Here is a 20516-nt window from a genome sequence, read left to right as displayed (position 1 = left end):
AGGATAAATTCACAATCCCTAAATTTAACGCTTATTTGTTAATACAGGCATTTACTATTTATTTTCTCTCCAACACAAAAGTCAGACATTAATTTCTCTCCACACCTAGCCTTCATATTAACCCTTTCTGCCTGCAGCTATCTCTGTTAGCCCTAGATCAATTTCTCTGGGTTACAGGGGGAGAATTGATTTCACTAGTTCTGCAGGTATTTTGAAATGTAAGCATTAAGAAACTGTAGCAACCATTTCATACCATTATTCTACAGAGCTGGAGCTGCTGCACCCTGGTTCCTAGAAACCAATTACCTATCTGTGGCTGTTTCTTGTTTGTTTTTCCTGAAAAGGAGTTATGTATGTCCAGGGTTAAAAAAATAAAAAAAAGGGAGGGAGAGTGCCAAAAGAAATTAAATGATGTCATACTGTGAACAGTTTCTTGTATATTTTGCCTAATTACAAACTAAATTAAGTCAAGTAAAATGGGTCAGTTCTAACACTGACAACTGAAAACTAAAAAAAAAAAAGAAAGAAAGAAAAAGAAAAATCACAGAAATGTACCATTTATGGTATATGTTACCCTGGTTGGCAAACTGCGGCTTTTTGGCCCCTTGAGCGTGGCTCTTCCACAAAATACCACGTGTGGGCGCTACCTCGATGAGGAACGTACCTACCTATATAGTTTAAGTTTAAAAAATTTGGCTCTCAAAAGAAATTTCAATCATTGTGCTGTTGATATTTGGCTGTGTTGACTAATAAGTTTGCTGACCACTGTGTTAGACCATCTTACTTGAAAACTTATGAGTGTACATTCAAACCTTTTAATAATGACATGATTAATACAGCATTTTCTTTTGTTAAAAAAAGTCAAACTATGTCATAACAGAAATCTATTTTAAGCTTTTTATTTCAGAAATGTACTATTAACAAAAATAATACAATTTTGTTTTCAAATAAGAGGTATATTACATATCTGGAACCTTCACCACCCCTCCATCAGCTACAATAAATTGAGATCTTTGGTTTTTCTTGAAGGAAGGTGGGGGTATATGTACAATTTTGCAAAACAGAAAAGCATCATTTTTATATATTGCTTTCTTTATTAAGAGCCTTGCATCTAATTATATATGCTCCGAAACATACCTTTTCATTTTTCTTATCTGTCTCTGATGGCTGCTTTGCTGTTATGCCTCGAGGAGTTGGAACCACTTCCTCCTCAGCCACTTCAACAGTCCGTCCGTTTGGCTGCACCGGCAACAAAAAAGACTTGTTATCAAACTGCTTGACCAACCAAACTATGGTCCATCAAACCAAAGATTTGTACTCAGGAAACAGAATATACTACAAAATCTTCCCCTGATTCAAATTTAAAAGGTTTTATCTATTATTTGATAAATCATTTATTAACCTAATAAGTGTGCTTTATAATATAATAAACTTATAAACAAAATTCTGTACCACAAATTATTTTTTTTTACTTCACCCAGGTATCAATCAGTCCCTTGAACCAAAAATAATGGGATAAAAGCAGGAAAAAGAACTAAACTGTATTTGCACTATTTTTTCTACATTTATAAAATGATAGGTACGACCTATTCAAAAGCTGACAAACTTTATCAGTAAAGGGCCAGAGAGAGCCATAAATGATATACATAAATGAATGAAGATGGCCGTGTTCCCCAAAAAACATAGGTAGAGGGCAGATTTGGCCCATGAGCCATAGTTTGTTGGTCTCTGTATTAGGTACTCACTAATGTCCCCTGTAATTCCTGGGATTTAGAAGCTTTATAAACCGACTGTGACACCTTAAAAAGGCTACCTCAGCTTTCCTAACATTTCTAAAATAAAATGACAGCACTTAGAGGTGTTCATGAGTATAATTAAGTCTGTGAATTCCAATTTTGGCTTTTAATCATAATCACTAGTTTGTTTTTTTAAATAAGCATATCTGAACCCCATCACTATTTATTAATACATTCAGAAGTTTGAAGAATAGGGCCCAGGATCTGTATTCTAACCTCTTCTTTCTGTATTCTACACTTTTTTCACTTGCCCATTCTCCTCATAATCAACACAGGAAGCTAGTAAATCAACACCCTAGTTTCAGTTGCTTTATTTCCAGTTCTTGCAGAACAGACTTCTATCAGATTACTCATTATAGCAGAACCATACTCAAGAAAACAACATGGATGTTCAAAGTTTCTATAATGTGACATTATCTGCATTTGTACAAAATTATCAGGAATATGCAGTTGGAAAAAGAGACCATTAATATCCTAAAGCCCAATCTGTAGGCTTCCCAAAAATTTAGGACAGAAAAAAATCAAAACAAAAGCTATCTTTTAGAACTGATTAAATTTCTAATTAATGGAAATTTAATCTGCTGTGTCTTAAACAACATTTAAAAAATACTCATAGTTTAGAGTCTTCTTTGTAGTCAAGCAGGCTCTTCAATAGTTTACAAGGTAATCTGAGTTGTAAAAACTTATATATTTTAATTCCCCCATTCAATTTTGGCTGCCACAATCAGACAGAAAGCGTGAGCAAGGACCCTTTTTTCTTGCATTTGCATGGGAACCTAAGCATCAGACATTAACTACTCCAGGTCTGTCAAACAGATTAACAATCTGTTATGCCAAGTAGCTCAGTTTGTTAGAGCATTGTTCCAATACACCAAGGTTAAATCCCCAGTCAGGGCACATACAAGAATCAATGAACAAATGCATAAATACATAAATGGAATAACAAATCGATGTTTCTCTCTCTCTAAAAACAAACAAAAAAACAATAATAATAAAAAAAAGTCAGACAACTAATGCCAAAACTAGGTCTCCTCACTCTTCTGTGCTGTTCTGTCATTTTAATACTACCTCTTTGAATCTATATATATGTATGGGGGGAGGACATGGGGGCCAGATGTGGAGAGAGGGGAAAGAGTAGTGGACAAAGAAAGGTAAGAAACTCCAAAACCGAGTTTGTACTTAGACCATATCCATACCAGGAATATAAAACTTTAATTCTACTTTCTAGAATCACCATCTTACTTGTCAATGCTCATGCTATTTCTTAGCTCTTACTATCTTCTCTAGATAAAGTTACTTTTTTCTTATTTCCTGTAGTCAGCCTCACCTTTCTATGTAAGCCTTACCACCAACTGAAGGATCTTGCAGCTCCAATTTGTTTCCTATCTCTTGACCTCACAGCTCACAAAGCTTACATCTTCGAAAACTTCATTTAACTAATACCTTCAGGAAACTTTCCATCACAGTCACTTATATAGCACCTCTATTTTCTCATGTAAGCAACTACTCTGATGAGAAATTAAGTGGTTAAAAACTATCCAATGCAATTCCTTTGAGAAAAACTGCAAACACCGTTATAACAGCCTCCCAAGTGAAAGATGAAAAAAAAATCCTTCTAAACAAATACAAAATCTGAAGTTTTAATCAAATCAGTTACTAGCAGTGGGAATATTGTTTCCATTTCATAGACTCTGAAATGATCAGCAAGCCAAAGGCTCTCTAGCGTGTGCCAATTTTATTTCCTTTTTTGCAACATCAATTATGTAACATCAATTATGTAGCTGTTCTCTCTGGTTTATGCAGATTCCTAATTTTTCAGTAACTCTTGGGCTTTATATAGCTCTCATAATTACTGGTATTCTGTAAGTCATCAATAACTTCCCACAAATGCCTGACACCGTTAAACAGTAAGCCTTCTATCCCAAGAGTCAAGTCAACAGAGTTCTTGAGTAGCAGGAAAAAAGGACATACCATAGTGCTTGAACCTCTCCTAGCCACCAGCAACACTAATCTATCCTCTTATTCTGTCACTGGTGGGCTAAGAAGGCCTTGTCCTGGGAAATTATTGACCACATTTAAATTAGCAAATCCCTAAATGAAAGCATATTATGTGTATCTGCTCACACGAAAAGCAACTAAGTTATAAACCAATACTTCAAATTCAATGTGACTGCTCATCTGGGTTTTACACGAAAGTATTATTTTCTCTGATCACAGAACCTTAAGATATATGGTGTTTGTCCAAATTAACAATTACACAGGCCTCCCACTGTACCTAGTTTTAAATTTTCTGGAAAACTTTGAGGTGTTCCCCTCCAGGGCCAAACAAAGGTCATTATATATAGTGTGTGCAATCTGTATTTTAAATTAGACTATCCAAGAATGCCCTTCAAATTTGATAAAAATCAACCAGCAACAACAACAAAAATATTTCTTATATAAACTCCTTGTAGGCAATGCCATGTCTGTATTATTAGATATATTTTCCACCAACTCCCAACTCAACCCCTTTTAAAAAAAATACATTCACAAAAGAACACTATGTATGTGTGTGGAGTGTGTATGTGCATGTGTTGAGGGCGTGGTTATAAACCAGAATAAAGACACCTGGCTGACAATCAGAAAAATAAAATGGAGGAGGGGGCACATGGCAGGGGAGCAGGGTCTTATTAACCTTTGATTTCAAGGAAATAAAGTTCTTCGTGTGAATTAATCTGCGCTTTATTAATTCCATAAACATCCATTTCCAGGCACTGGGCTAGGGAATCTCAGGAACAAGGACATATGAAAGAAATTTGCCCTCTACAAGTTTAGAATTTGAGAATAAAAAGATATTCTTTTCTCTTAAGAAAGTGGTTTTTTATTTATTGATTTCAGAGAGACAGTAAGGGGGGGGGGGAGAGGGAGGGAGAGACAAAGAGAGTAAAAGAGGAAGAGACATAGATAGGAACATTGAGCTGTCCCTGTATGTGCTCTGACCCAGGATCGAACTGGCGACCTCTGTGCGTCCGGATCATGCTCTAATCAACCAAGGTATCCAGCCAGGGCAGAATAAGATATTCTCAATAGACTTCTATTCTTTTGAGTAGCCTTTAAATAATTGTTAAACTGGTTCTAAATTGCAAACAATAAACAAACAAACATCTAATGTTAAGAATATATAAGGTTAAAAACATTTGATGTCAAAAATGAAACCATTTCGCCTAACCAGGAGGTGGCACAGTGGATAGAGCGTCAGACTGGGATGTGGAGGACCCAGGTTCAAGACCCTGAGGTCGCCAGCTTGAGCAAGGGGTCACTTGGTCTGCTGTAGCCCCCCGGTCAAGGTACATATGAGTATTCAATCAATGAACAACTAAGGAACCGCAATGAAAAATTGATGTTTCTCATCTCTCTCCCTTCCTGTCTGTCTGTTCCTATCTGTCCCTCTCTCTGACTCTGTCTCTCCCACAGAAAAAAACAAAAAAACCATTTCATCCTATTTTCCCTTATTTATGTAAATTTTTAAAAGATTTTATTTATTCATTTTGAGATAGAGAATATGAGAGAAAAGAGAGCAAGACAGGACGGGGGAGGAGCAGGAGATATCGACTCCCATATGTGCCTTTACCAGGTAAGCCCAGGGTTTCGAACCGGTAACCTCAGGGTTCCAGGTCAATGCTTTATCCATTGTGCCATCAGTGCCACCACAGGTCAGGCCTGTTTATGTAAATTTTATTTCTACACACAAAATGTAAAAACCATTAACTTCAAATCACTGGGAAACTTCTTAAATTTAGAAACTAGAAGGGCATGCCTGATCAGGTGGTAGTGCAGTGGATAGAGTGTTGACTTGGGACGCGGAGGACCCAGGTGTGAAACCTCGAGGTCTCCAGCTTGAGCGTGGGGTTGTGGCTTAAGCATGGGATCATAGACATGACTGCATGGTCACTGGCTTAAAGCCCAAGGTCGCTGGCTTGAGCAAGGGGTCACTGGCTCTGGTGGAGCCCCTGGTTAAGGCACAAACTAGAACGCAATAAATGAACTAAAGTGTCACAACTATGAGTTGATGCTTCTCATCTCTCTCCCTTCCTCCTTGTCTGTCCCTCCCTTTCCTCTCTCTCTCACTAAATAAATAAAAAAAGGGCGGGGGGGGGGGGAGAAACCAGAAGTGCAGTCTACCAACTACCCTCCTACTCCCCCAAAAAAGAATATTAAAAGACCATGGGGGCTTCAAAGTTGCACAAACCTGGGATTAAGGCCCAACTTCTATATTTAACCACAATGATTTTGATCATTTTACTTGACTTTAACCCTCAATTTCATTATTTTTAAATATAAAGAAAATATGTACTTGTCTTATATAGGTTTCTTGTGAAAATGACAGTAAATGAGAACATGAGAAAGCATATTTTGCTTAATTTAAGAAAGTTTCTTCCCTTCAATATCCTTTCCTTTTCAAAGCTATGATGGCCCATACCCTCATCCTCATGTTCCATCATTCAGGCCATTTTTCATACTAACAAGCTCAAAATAAGTGTTAAGTCCTGATGGTCAAGAGGGCCGAAAACAGTACAAGTATCCTCTAGGCCTAATGCTTTGGACAAATTCTTCTGGGAAGTTAACAGAATACAAAATATGTAAACAGCAGCCTCTCAGAGGCTAGAAATAGTTCAGGCCATTCTAGATAATGTTACCTTTCTTTTTAAAAAACTGATTGTAGTTTTATCATCTTCCAAGAAAACTATATAATATTCATTTCTGTTCATTCACTTAATATCCAGTAAGTAAATACAATAGAATAATATGTAAAACCCTTGACACAAAGACAGCGAGGCATAACCCCTGTCCTCAAGAAGCTCAGAACCTAGCAAAGGAAGAAGACAAGCAAATAACAGCACATAGCACAATCTAAAAAACAACAGAGAAAGAAGTATACTTGGCCCCCTGCTACACCTCCTTAAAGGGAGAGTATGGGTTTTGAAGGCAAGCTGAGACCAGGGTTGAATTTCCAAATGCGTGTCACCTTGGACAAGTTACTACTTCACTGGAATCTCAATTTTCTTATCTGAAAATTATATTGAGCATACAGGAAGCTTAAGTATATAGATCTATAATATCTACCATAAAAAAGATAAAAAGGCAAGATTTAGAAATTCAAGAGGCAACATCATTAGCTGATTGATCTATCAGATAGACTAGGGGTCCCCAAACTTTTGCACAGGGGGCCAGTTCACTGTCCCTCAGACCACTGGAGGGCTGGACTATAAAAAAAACTATGAACAAATCCCTATGCACACTGCACATATCTTATTTTAAAGTAAAAAAACAAAACGGGAACAAATACAATATTTAAAATAAAGAACAAGTAAATTTAAATCAACAAACTGACCAGTATTTCAATGGGAACTATGCTCCTCTCACTGACCACCAATGAAAGAGGTGCCCCTTCCGGAAGTGTGGCGTGGGCCGGATAAATGGCCTCAGGGGGCCGCATGCGACCTGCGGGGCCCGTAGTTTGGGGACCCCTGAGATAGACCAACAATAATAATTCCCTGTGACAAGAATCTTGCTAGATGCTTTACATGCATTATCTTATTTAATGGACAACAGCTTGTTTTGGTCAGTTTCTTAGTTTCAGTTGTGAAGAGTTCTGATACAAATTCAAGATAGACTGTCATTCATTTGAAAGTGCACACTATGTTTTTCCTTTGCCAAATGTGCACATATCAATTATGTAAACTAAACATATGCATAAAGGACAGATTTGGTTACAGTAATTTATTTTTAGATTCAAGCCCAAATTAAATTCTTAATGACTGAGAGAATAATCTTACAAATAGGCCCCATAATTCAAATTTGCAAATCTTGCTATATATCATGAAACATTTGCTTTAGTAGTAAAAAAAAAAAAAAGAAAAAAAAAGATTCTTAAGCCTTCCACACAGCTAGCCAAAAACTCAACTCTTTCAGGAGTTCCAAACTGTCAACTGTTGACTTCATCGGAAATTCTTAGGGCTACTTTTATAGGATAAAGAGATAATACTCTATCCCTGTCACATGGCCAAATAATGCTAAAGCTGATTTATTTGTTTATTTTAAAGATTTTATTTATTGATTTTACAGAGAGAGGAGAGGTGGGGTGGGGGAAGCAAAAGTATAGTTGTTTCACTTTAGTTGTTCACTGCTTGCCTGTTGCTTGTTATATGTGCCTTGACCAGTCAAGTCTAGGGTTTCAAACTGGTGACCTCAGCATTCCAGGTTGATGTTCTATCCACAACGCCACCACAGACCAGGATAAAGATGAGTTTTGAAAAATTAAATACAGCTTTTTTTCAGGAGTTTACATCTGATGTGTATACTAAGATAAGGACTTAAAGTGACACAGCAGACATATATCCACATACTTCTTTCTTAGGTCCTAATGGAAGCCTTCTGGAATACTGGCATTCTATGGAACAATTTGAAAACTACTAGCATAACTGGAGAGAAAACAGTAAATTTTAGCAAATCGAATACATTAAAGAAATCATACATCACGATCAAGTAAGATTGATTCCAAGAGCACAAGAATGGTTCAATATATGCAAATCAATCAACGTAATACACCACATCAACAAAGGACAAAAATCATATAAAACTATCAATAAATATAGAAAACGCATTTGAAAAGATACAACATCCATTTACGATTGAAACACTCAACAAAATGGGTACAGAATGAAAGTACCTCAACATAATAAAAGCCATATATGACAAACCATCAGCCAATATCATACTAAATGGTGAAAAACTGAACGCTTTTCCTTAGAATCAGCAACAGGACAAGGATACCCATTTTCTCCACTCTTATTCAACACTGTACTGGAAGTCCTAGCCCAATAGTTGGCAAACTCATTAATCAACAGAGCCAAATATTAACAGTACAACGACTGAAATTTCTTTTGAGCCAAATTTTTAAAACTTAAACTATATAGGTAGGTACATTGTTATTAACTTAATTAGGGTACTCCTAAACTGGCCAAAGAGCCACACTCAAGGGGCCAAAGAGCTGCGTGTGGCTCGTGAGCTGCGGTTTGCCAACCACTGTCCTAGCCAAAGCAATCAGGCAAGAAAAATAAATAAAAGGCATCCATATTGGGAGAGAAGTAAAGGTATCACTTTTTGCAGATGACATGATTCTGTATATAGAAAACCTCAAAGACTGCTGAAAAACTATTAGAAATAATAAGCAAATGCAGTAAGGTCACAGGTCACAAAATCAATATACAAAAGTCCATTGCTTTCCTATATGTCAACAACAAAACTTCAGAAAATTAAAATAACATTCCTTCAAAATTGCAACAACAAAAATAAATAAAATACCTAGAAATAAACTTAACAAGGGATGTGAAGGATCTATATACTGAAAACTACAAAGTATTATTGAAAGATAGAAAAATACACAATGAAATGAAAAATATTCTATGTTCATGGATTGGAAGTATTAACATAGTTAAAATAGCCATATTACCCAAAGCAATATTCAAGTTCAACAAATCCCCATCAAAATTCCATTGTCATTAAAAAAAAAAAAAAAAAAAGAACAATAGAATCATCAGACTTGTATGGAACCATAAAAGACCCCGAATAACCAAAGCAATCCTGAAAGAAAAAAATGGAGCTGGAGGAATCACATTACCCAACTTCAAATTATACTATAGAGCCACAATACTCAAAACAGCATGGTATTGGCAGAAAAACAGACATACAGACCAGTGGAACAAACCCAAGAGCCCAGAAATAACACCACACATACTATATACGGACAAATAATCTTTGACAAAGGAGCTAAAAACACACACTGAAGAAAAGAAAGTCTTCAATAAATGGTGCTGGAAAAACTGGAAAGCCACATGCACGAGAATAAAATTTGACTACAGATTGTCCCCATGCACAAAAATTAATTAAAAACTGATTGAAGACCTAAATAAAGATCTGAAACAATAAATCACAAAGAAGAAAACATAGTACTAAACTCATGGACCTTGGCTGTGGAGAACAATTTGTGAATTTGACTCCAAGGGCAAGAGAAGTAAAGGCAACAATCAATGAATGGGGACTATATCAAACTAAAAAGCTTCTGCACAGCAAAAGAAACAAGTAACAAAATAAAGGAGCAGCCAACCAAATGGGAGATGATATTTACAAACAGCTCTGATATGGGGTTCTTATCCAAAATATATAAGAAAACTCACAAAGCTCAGCAACAAACAAGCAAACAATTCAATTAAAAAATGGGTGAGGACCTGAACAGACACTTCTCCCAAGAAGACATACAAATGGCCAACAGATATATGAAAAGATGCTCATCTTTGCTAGCTATATATTAAAAAACACAAATCAAAACTATAATGAGATACTACCTCACATCTGTTAGATTGGCTACTATCAGCTAAGACAGGTAATAACAAGTGTTGGAGAGGCTATGGAGAAAAAGGAACCCCCATTCACAGCCATTATGGGAGATAGTATGGTGTGTCCTCAAAAAATTAAGAATAAAATTACCATATGACTCAGCAATCCCTTTACAGGGTATCTACCCAAAAAACTTGAACACACTGGTACACATATACACATGCACCCCCATATTCATTAGAGCATTACGTATTCACAGTCACCATGACCTGAAAACAACTAAAGTGTCCCTCAATAGAGGACTGGATAAGGAAGATGTGGTACGTATATACAATGGAATACTACTCAGCCATAAGAAATGATGACATAGTGACATTTACGACAACATGGATGGAGCTTGAGAACACAATACTGAGTGAAGTATGTAAATCAGAAAAAGCTAAGAACTGTATGATTTCATGCACAGATGGGGTATAGAATTGAGACTCATGGACATAGATAAAAGAGAAGTGGTTACCAGTGAGAGAGGGGTGGGAGGGAGGGAAGAAAAGAAGGACAAATATATGGTGATAGAAAATGATTTAACTTTGGGTGATGGACACACAATGCAATCAAAAGTTCAAATGCTAGATATGTTCACCTGAAACCTATGTACTCTTCTTGATCAATGTCACTCCATTAAATTTAATTTCTAAATTAAAAAAAAAACCAGTAAATTTTAAAACTGGCCAAATAACATTAAATTCTCATTTAGATCTCTTGATTTTGTTTGAATAATAATAGTAATTTAAAAAGACTTCCAAGGCTTTCACAATCTTGAGAAATAGTATATGAATCAATAATGCCAAAGCACAACAAAAATAAGTGTTCAGAGGATTTATTGCTGCTCTTGGTATCTAAGGTGAGTGTAATTATTAAAGGTCTTTTCTGTCAGAACTATTATTGAAGGTGTTCTCTGGCAGAATAAAATGACAGATGAAAAAGTTCTGTGATATAACCAAAGCATGGAGTCAAATTCTGGAGTTTTTCTGTAAAACTCATTCTATTTTTCAGCAGAAACTTCTGATTCTAAAAGTAAAATTTAAAAACAATAAAGAAAGTTATAACTCACTGGAAATACTGGGTTTGTCTCTTAATAAAATGTATTATCCTGGAAGGTGCTATTAAAAACACAGAGGTGGAAACCATAAAAATCTTGGAAGAAAATACAGGCAGTAGACTGTCACACATCTCTCGAAGCAATATTTTTGCTGATATATCTCCGTGGGCAAGTGAAATACAGGACAAAATAAACAAATGCAACTCTATCAAACTAAAAAGCTTTTGCCTAGCAAAAAAACACTATTAACAAAATAAAGACAACCCATTCAATGGGAGAACATATTTGCTAATACATCTGTAAAGGTGTTAATAACTGAAATTTGTAAAGAACTTAAACTCAAAACGAGTAAGACAAACAATCCAATTAAAAAATCAGCAAAGGACCTGAACAGACTCTTCTCCAAAGAGGACATACAGATGGCCAATAGGCATATGAAAAAATGCTCATTATCACTACTTATTAGGGAAACACAAATTAAAACCACAATAAGATACCACTTCACACCTGCCAGAATGGCTTCCATTAACAAATCAACAGTCAACAAGTGCTGGCAAGGGTGCAGAGAAAAGGGAACCCTTCTTTGCTGCTGGTGGGATGCAGATTCCTGCAGTCACTGTGAGAAACAGTAAGGCATTTCCTCAGAAAATTAAAAATGGAACTGCCTTATGACCCAGCTATCCCACTTCTAGGAATATATCCTAAGAATACCAAAACAGTATTTCAAAAGAGGATATGCACCCCATCTACACTGTAGCACTGTTTACAATAGCCAAGATCTGGAAACAGTTCAAGTGTCTCAGTGGATAAGAAGATAAAATAGCTGTGGTGTATTTACATGATGGAATACTATGTGGCCATGAAAAGGGAGGTCTTGCCTAACCTGTTGGTGCAGTGGAAAAAGTGTCAACCTGGAAACGCTGAGGTTGCCAGTTCAAAACCCTGGGCTTGCCTGGTCAAGGCACATATGGGAGTTGATGTTTTCTGCTCCTCCCCCCTTCTCTCTTTCTCTCTCTCTCCTCTCTATAATGAATAAATAAAATCTTAAAAAAAAAAAAAGGGGAGGTCTTACCTTTTGCAACGGCATGGATGGACCTGGAGATTATTATGCTAAGTGAAATAAGCCAGGCAGAGAAAGACAAATATCATATGGTTTCACTTATACGTGGGATTTAATACAAAATAAACCGAGGAACAAAACAGAAACAGAGGCAGGGTCACAGGGAACAGATGGACAGCTGTCAGAGGGAAAGAGGAAGAGAGGATGGGATCAAAGAAGGTAAAAGGACTAGCCAAATTATATATATGTAACACAGATACAGACAACAGGATAGCAATTTAAAGGGAAAGGGGGAGGGAAATAAGGGGAGGGGGCAAAGGGGTGAAATGGGAATAGAAAGAGACTTTGCATGGGGCGTAGGGGGCATGATGAGGGGGTGTTATCTTGAGTGAGACACTTGACACCATGTCAACACAATAAATTAAAAAACAAAAACAAACAAAACCAGAGAGGTATAGTGGAAATTAGGATATTGTTTTACCTTTGAAACTCTTTTGCTCTATGACCTTGAATAAGTCACTTAATCTCTCTGAATCTTAAGATTTCCTTTCTGTAAAATCAGAAGTATTTGTTTCACTCAGAATTTTTTTACTCAAATTTACCTTTTACTAATACCCAGGATATGGCAAAACTACTACCCAAGAATAAAAAATGTAATTCTACTGGAAATATCATAAACACAAATTTATTAGCCCAACAACAGATTATCCAATTAAACAATGAGGTGTTATTTTTAGCTACTCTGTCCCGCATTTAGTTCAACAAATAATTATCAAAGGCTCTTATATGCCAGCTAGGTACTATCTGCCACAATATATCAAGGTTTATAATCTAGTGGAGGGAAAAAATGCCAAAAAAGTATATGGTCAGTAAAATAAATTATTTACAAACTGTGAATAACTACAATAAAGGAAGCAAAGGGTTGAGACAGAAAATCAATGGGGAGATCCTGGCCAGGTAGCTCAGTTGGTTCCAGCGCTGTCTGGGAATGCTGAGGTTGTGGGTTCAATCCCTGGTCAGGGCACATTCAAAAATCAATCATTGACAATACAAATAAGTGGAACAAGTCAATGTCTCTCTCTCATCTTCTCTAAAAATCAATTTTAAAAAAATTTAAGAATTGAACAGGTTCAAACAGAGTGATCAGGAAAGGATTTTCTGGGAAGGTGAGCTCTAAAGGCTGATTAAAACAGGACAAGACTGTTTCATACATGTTAATAATAGCTCGTGTAAAGGTACTGGGTTGTGAAAGTGTTTGAAGAGCTGAAAAAGGATTACTGTAGTTGGAGGTAGCAAATGAGAGGATACTAACTCAAAACCAGCTTAGAAAGAAAAACAGGTGTTGGGCCATATAGGAAAGAAAGCAGCCTAGATATAAAATGCAAAAGCTACTGAAATGTTGCTTTTAGACAAGATCTGGTGATTTGTTTTTAAAAAGACTCCTTTCTAGGGTGTTGAGAAGAATTGGAAGCAGTCAACAGGGACTACCTACTGCACAAATGAACTAAGGTGACAGTAAAGTAAGTAGTCAGAGAGAATATATATTTTGAAGATAAAATTGATGGCACTTGCTGATGGATTTGATTATGAGTTGAGAAAAACAGGAAGATGTGAGCAAAAGGGAAGAAGCAAGAATAAGTCTTAAGATTTTCGGCATGAAAAACTGAATCATTTACAGAAATGGGGAAAACTGGGAGGGGGCAGGAAATTATGAATTGTTTTGAATAAGTCAAAATTTAGGACAAATGTCAGGTCTCTAATTGGAGATATCAAGTATATACCTACACAAAGTTCAATGAGAGGAATGGTCCAGTTAAAAATACAGACTATTATACAGCTGATGCCCATTTCTCAGGGATTCCATATTAACAAATTTGTCTACTCAATAAAATTTATTTCTAACCCATAAATCAATATTTGAGGTGCTTTCCTGATCATCTGTAGACACACACAAAGCTTCAAAACAATCTGAGTCACCCTACAAGCATGTTCCCAGGCAACACTCTGCCTTCTTGTTTTAGCTCTCATAAAAAAATATATATATATATCATATAAAACACATAAAAAAGACTCTTGGCCCTGGCCGGTTGGCTCAGTGGTAGAGCATCAGCCCAGCGTGTGGCTGTCCCAGGTTCAATTGCCAGTATAGGCACACAACCATCTGCTTCTCCATCCCGCCCCCTTCTCTCTTTCTCTTCCCCTTCCGCAGCCATTGCTCAATTGGTTCCAGAACATTGGCCCCTCTGTGTTGAGGATGGCTCTGTACAGCCCCCCCACCCCCATCCCTACCCCCTGCCTCAGGCACTAAAAATAGTTTGGTTTACCAGCATGACCCTAGATGGGCAGAGCATCAGCCCCAGATGGGGGTTTCCTGGTGGATCCTGGTCTGTGCGCATGCGGGAGTCTGTCTATCTCCCCTCCTCTCACTTGGAAAAGAATTAAAAAAGAAAAAAGAAAAAAAAAGACCAACTCTCACTGGGAAGCTAGGGAAGGCTTTCTTGCAGAGGTAGCACTGCAGCTGGGTCTCACTGAAGGATAGGTAGAAATTGGTAGAGATATTAAAAAAGGACCTTTTGCCTGACCAGGCAGTGGCGCAGTGGGTAGAGCGTCAGACTGGGATGTGGAAGGACCCAGGTTCGAGACCCCGAGGTCACCAGCTTGAGCGTGGGCTCATCTGGCATGAGAAAAAGCTCACCAGCTTGGACCCAAGGTTGCTGACTCGAGCAAGGGGTTACTCGGTCTGCTGAAGGGCCACAGTCAAGGCACATATGAGAAAGCAATCAACGAACAACTAAAGTGTTGCAACAAAAAACTGATGATTGATGCTTCTCATCTCTTTCTGTTCCTTTCTGTCTGTCCCTATCTATCCCTCTCTCTGACTCTCGCTCTGTCTCTGAAATAAATAAATAAATAATTTTTAAAAAACCTTAAAAAAAAAAAGCACTTTACTAGAAGAAAAAGAGATAAATAAACACAGAAATCCAACTAATGGTAATGCCACAGGGGTACTGGTAAGAGATAAACTCAAGATGAGGTTAGATCTTGAAGAGGTTTGAGTGACATGTCATAAGCTAGATTTTATTCAAAAGGTAATGGGGAAACTACTGCAAAGATGTGAACATGAAAAGTCACATTATTTCAGTGGGGCTTTAAAACAATTTAACTGACATGAGTGGATAGAAAGGATTGGCAACAAAGAGACTAGAAGCAGGAAAACCAGTTAGGATGTTGTTAGGATACTCTAAGCAAAGGAATTAAGTGCAAATGTAGGACAGTAGCAGTGGAACTGGAACAGAAGTAATGACTACAAAAGACACAGAATACTATTAGAATGATCTATTGGCTACAGAAAGATGAACCTTGCCTGACCAGGTGGTGGCGCAGTGGATAGAGCGTCAGACTAGGATGCAGAGGACCCAGGTTTGAGACCCTGAGGTCGCTAGTTTGAGCGCAGGCTCATCTGGCTTGAGCAAAAGCTCACCAGCTTGGACCCAAGGTCGCTGGCTCAAGCAAGGGGTTACTTGGTCTGCTGAAGGCCCGTGGTCAAGGCACATATGAGAAAGCAATCAATGAACAATAAGGTGTTGCAACGAAAAGCTGATGATTGCTGCTTCTCATCACTCTCCATTCCTGTCTGTCTGTCTCTGTTTATCCCTCTCTCTGATTCTCTCTGTTCCTGTGTAAAAAAAAAAAAAAAAAAAAAAGGATGAACCTTACAAATTTTATCCAGATGAGGCAAACATAGCCATCCACCGTAACAGCAAAAAGGTGGCTTATATGGTTGTTTACCAGGCACAAAGAATAGGAGTTATAGAACTATTTGGGAGAGACACCTTACTAAATACATTATACATTCAATAATTACTTATTGAGTGTCAAGCACTATGAAAGGCGATACAGTAGCAAACAACAAATTACTACCCCTTTTTTCACTTAGCTTATAGATATTGACAACTGCCCCATGGCAAATCTTTATAAGAATTCCTACACTAATAGAAAAATAACTTATTTACTAAAACAAAAAAATTTTTGAAGTTGATCCTGGTGATGTGCTTTCAAGTTAAGTTCAAAGCAACAATTGTTAAAGACCAACTATCTGTGATCTCACATCTATCTACATCATTGCTCAGATAAAGTCAAATGAAAATTTTTTACTAAGTGCCTGTTTAATACTCACAAATGAACTAGGTGCCATGGAAAATGCATGGGAGATAACAATGATTTCCAAAAATGCCAAGAACTAAGATCAGGGAAAAGTGCCACCCGCTTCACTTTTAATAGGGGAACAAACTGCAATTCATGCCCTAAAAGACCTTTGGCAAGATATGAATACAAGATAAAACCCAAACTAATGTAAGAATAAAAAAAACCAAAACCCACTTATGAATAAGTTTTAAAAGCTAAACATCACCAGCTCTAAAAATAAAAACAAGCTACTAGAAGCAAATTTGGAAAATTTGTGTTAAAAATGCAGATTTTCCTGGACCCAGTTCAGATATTTTAAATTTATAGAGCAGTAGAGAGGCTCAGCAATCTACAAATTTTAACAAGACTTCAAAGCAGGTCTACTGCAAGTAGTCAGGGTAACACTTTGAGGAATTCTGCAGTGTTTTAACTTACCTAAGATCTTCAATTTATAAGCAAGATAAGCTAAACAGAGCAAGGTTAAATGCCTTACTCAAGTTTAAAGTTCCTCATCTCTGCCAGGTTGAGAGTTGGGCCTTTGCTGTTTCTTCAGCCTCTCCTCACTATCCTGTCGCTACCCACTTCAAAATTAAATTCTGTGTTTCTTTCATTGTCACCTGGGCCCACAATGGGGTTGGTTGCATTGTTAATTTTTTTGAGTATATCTTTTTCCACAACTGGAGTAAAAAGCTCCCTGGGGAGAAAGCGAGCTTTTACTTTGGTATCCCTTCACAGTGAAACATGAATAATGTATTCCTTTCCACAGGAATCTGCAAGCAGTATCCTGCTTTTCTTCAAGGATACTTAGTACAGAGCAAAGTTTATGAGTACTAAAAAAATAGCAGTTTATACTTCTTAGCTCTATAGTGTTGTTCTAACTGTGTATCATGCCATAAAGCCACATACGAAACCAATTTAGTAGGTCACAAATATCACTAAAGAAAAACAATAGTTAGATATGTGTATGAGAAGGTATGTAATGCAAATGTATTTCTTACTGTCAGTTGCAATTGGGAAAGTTTGAATGTCACAACTTTATAAATGTTGACAAACTCCAACACATCTTTACCATTAGGTAGACAAAGATATTTTCTCACCCAATTAACATCAACCATTAGGTTTTTTTCCTTCCCATTCTCCACTCCTCAAAGCTAACAGAAGATTTGTTTATTCATTCCCCCTTTCTTTCATTCAAATAAAGAGAAGGGATAAGCCGTAGGTCTGATGAGCATTTTTCACAGTACAACTTTCACAGGAGTCTGTGTTCTTTAGATGTGTCATCTGAGTGCTATGATGCATTTTGCATAGCCTCACGGAGCACCTGTCCCTTGACACAAATCTAGTCTATCTGAAATTTTAGACATCCCAAACAGGGCTTTGATGTTTTCACAGCCCCCTTCAACCACACAGGGATTAATTAATTAATATATGTGGTTTTTTCAAGATCACTTTTCCTCATCTTGAGCCAGGTTCTCTATTTCCACCATAACATTACTTTCTGGTAATCCTTGATACTCTCTACAAATTTAGGTATCATTACATATGCTCCAAATAAGTACTATTTTCTCCTCTATTAACTAAAGGTAGTATTCATATTGGCAAAGTTGTACCCCGTTGCAGGTTTTGTATGTATCTTGCATCCTTATTCAGCATGCAAAATGTGAATACTTATCTAGGCCCAATAAGGTACTGTGATCTGTCAAGTCTCTAATACAGCTTTCTTCTTTGTACTGTTACTCTCATTACTTAAGCTTGAATTCCCACTTCCTCTAATAACTTTCCTAAATTCTTCCGATGGAATTGTCTCCCACCCTTCAAACCTCATTAACACTGCTCACACTTATACAGCACTTTTCAGTTTATGCAATATTAGAACCACTTATGAATCTGTCTCCTACACTAGTGTCTCCACAACTGACTCTAAAAGACCTCAATATATACCTCCCACTGCCCAACAAACACCAAGTGAATTCTGCATGGTTTAAGGCCTTGCTTACACTTTACTGCATTTAAAAGGTGAAGAGCTTAATTCAGTGGATGTAAAAATAGTTTAGGAGCACACCCTTTATACTGCTGTTCAACTGTAAAGTATATTTTTTAAACAAACAAAACTATGAAAGATACAATGGAAGAACCACGGGGAAAGGGCAATAAAGAATGAAGAAATAAAACACGAGACGTGATAGAACGGATGTGATGCTCTCTGCATTTCCATACGTGGCCCGGTAAATCGGGTGCCGGAAAACCTCTGTCAGCCTGCACCATTCTGCCCTGTCATCCCTAGCACTCTATTTCTAACCTCCCACACCACTTTGCTGAACTTGCCTTGCCGTCTCCCAGGGCCACGTACTCGACAGTGTATCAAACAACTGACTCCCTCTCGCCCTGCTTCTGTTCCGGCCTCCATTGGCCACATTTAGCGGATAAGAGTGGGCCACCATTTCCCTTTAACAGTCCCCACTAAAATGGAAGTGCGTCTAGACCTGGGTACCTTTAATCCTCTGTAAGCCCCAGAGTTTTTAGGTCACCGTATTTCTTTCAGCGCTACCGTCTCGCTGCGACTTGACCTAGACGTCGGTCTTGCAGGCGCAGTCTCTCGCTAACTTCCCGACACCACCTGAAGGTCCCACTCCACAGGCAGCGCACTCCGCGGGCCCCAAGCAGAGTTGGGAGGCTGTTTTGGCGGCCAAAGTTCCCCCAAATGGCTTGATCTCTGGGCTCTTTATTTAAAAATATCCCAGACCGCCTAACTTCCTTCCTCGAAACTGTCTCGGCCGCCCGCCCCACACTTCCCGAGTTCCCACCGTGCCCCCGAGTAACGTGCCCACCGAGAGCCCCCTGCACCCGGGAGACCTGCTTCCCGGCTCCACTGACCTCGTCGCCTCCCTTCCCGTCCCCGGCTGGCGCGGCCGGGGCTCGGCCTGCCGCTCGCTCCCGGGGGCCCCCCGCCCCGGCTCGTCCGCCGCTCCTCCCCTACTTACTTTGGGCTTTTCGGGTAATTTCTTGCGGTTCTTCTTCTTCTGCTCCTCGCCCCTGAGATTCTTGAGCAGGGCTAGGTCGTCAGGGGCCGAAGCCGGGGCGGCCGCCGCCTCCTCCCGCTTGCGGGGCGGGCTCCTCCGCTTCTTGCGGGCGCCCGCACAAGCCGCGGCCCAGCCGTAACCCAGCAGGAAGAGCAGCAGCAGCCCGAGCGCGCCCGTGCCCACCAGGATCACCCAGCCCGGGTACCGCTTCGGCTCCAGCCCCAGGTCGAGGCCCAGCTCGGTGCGCAGAAAGCCTAAGCCGACCGAAAGCATTTCTCGCAACCGGGCCGAGCCCTCCTCGGCCTGCTGGGCCAGCGTGTCCTGCCAGCTCCGTGCAGCCATCTTCCCTCCCGTCAGAGGGACTCACGGGGTGACGCTGGGCGCAGGGACGCCGTGGAAGAGTCGAGGCAAGCAAGGCAGGGCCGGGCCGAGTGCCTCAGGCCGAACGCATCGCGCCGGAGCCGGGGACCGGTCGCTGCCGCCGCTGGAAGAGAGGGGGCTGCCCCGTTCCCCCCTCGTCAGCCTCGCTCGGCCACCGCCAGGAGGGGGGCGGCGGGAGGGAGTGTCTCCAGCGGTGGCCGCTAAGCGGCGTCTCGGCGCCAGTGCCAGGCCCAGCTGTCCTCCTTCGGCGGAACAATGGCGGCCCCAGCCGCGATCCACGCCGCGCGCGGGGACGACGGGCCAGGACCGCGGGTCACGTGGGAGCCGGGGGGCGGGGCGGAGTGTGACGCGGCGGGCCCGCGGGGTGGGAGCTGTTGGGGCGAGGGCGAGGCGGCTGCGGTTGGCAGTGACTCTTTCGGGCCTGGTGGAGGAACTGAGCACGGGGACTGGTGACTGGACGGGAGACCAGGAGGAGTTAACTCGAGGAACCTCCGCGGGGTGGCTGGTGGCTCGGAGCTAGGAGACGTGGCGCTTTGAATGAGTCCGGGGGAGGGGCTCGCGTAGACGCTGGAGTTGCGGGTCAAGGGGCTGGGCCGGCG

General features: G+C 39.6%; 1 protein-coding gene across 3 annotated transcripts in view; it reads right to left on the bottom strand.

Annotated features, from left to right (window-relative positions):
- The window catches only part of MTDH (metadherin), a 73158-nt gene extending 52923 nt beyond the window's left edge, over positions 1 to 20235 (bottom strand). The window contains exons 1-2 of one of the 3 annotated variants that reach the window (XM_066379186.1): positions 19498 to 20235; positions 1138 to 1239 (exon numbers count right to left, since the gene is read on the bottom strand). In XM_066379186.1, the coding sequence (XP_066235283.1) occupies positions 1138 to 1239; positions 19498 to 19878 (483 nt within the window). In that variant the 5' untranslated portion in view covers positions 19879 to 20235. The remainder of the gene's footprint in view (positions 1 to 1137; positions 1240 to 19497) is intronic. The other 2 variants (XM_066379188.1, XM_066379187.1) reach the window with 2 other exon arrangements.
- Positions 20236 to 20516: the final 281 nt, after the last annotated feature.

This window comes from Saccopteryx leptura, chromosome 3, assembly GCF_036850995.1.
Source record: "Saccopteryx leptura isolate mSacLep1 chromosome 3, mSacLep1_pri_phased_curated, whole genome shotgun sequence".
NCBI lineage: Eukaryota > Metazoa > Chordata > Mammalia > Chiroptera > Emballonuridae > Saccopteryx > Saccopteryx leptura.
This window is presented reverse-complemented; position numbering and strand designations above follow the sequence as displayed.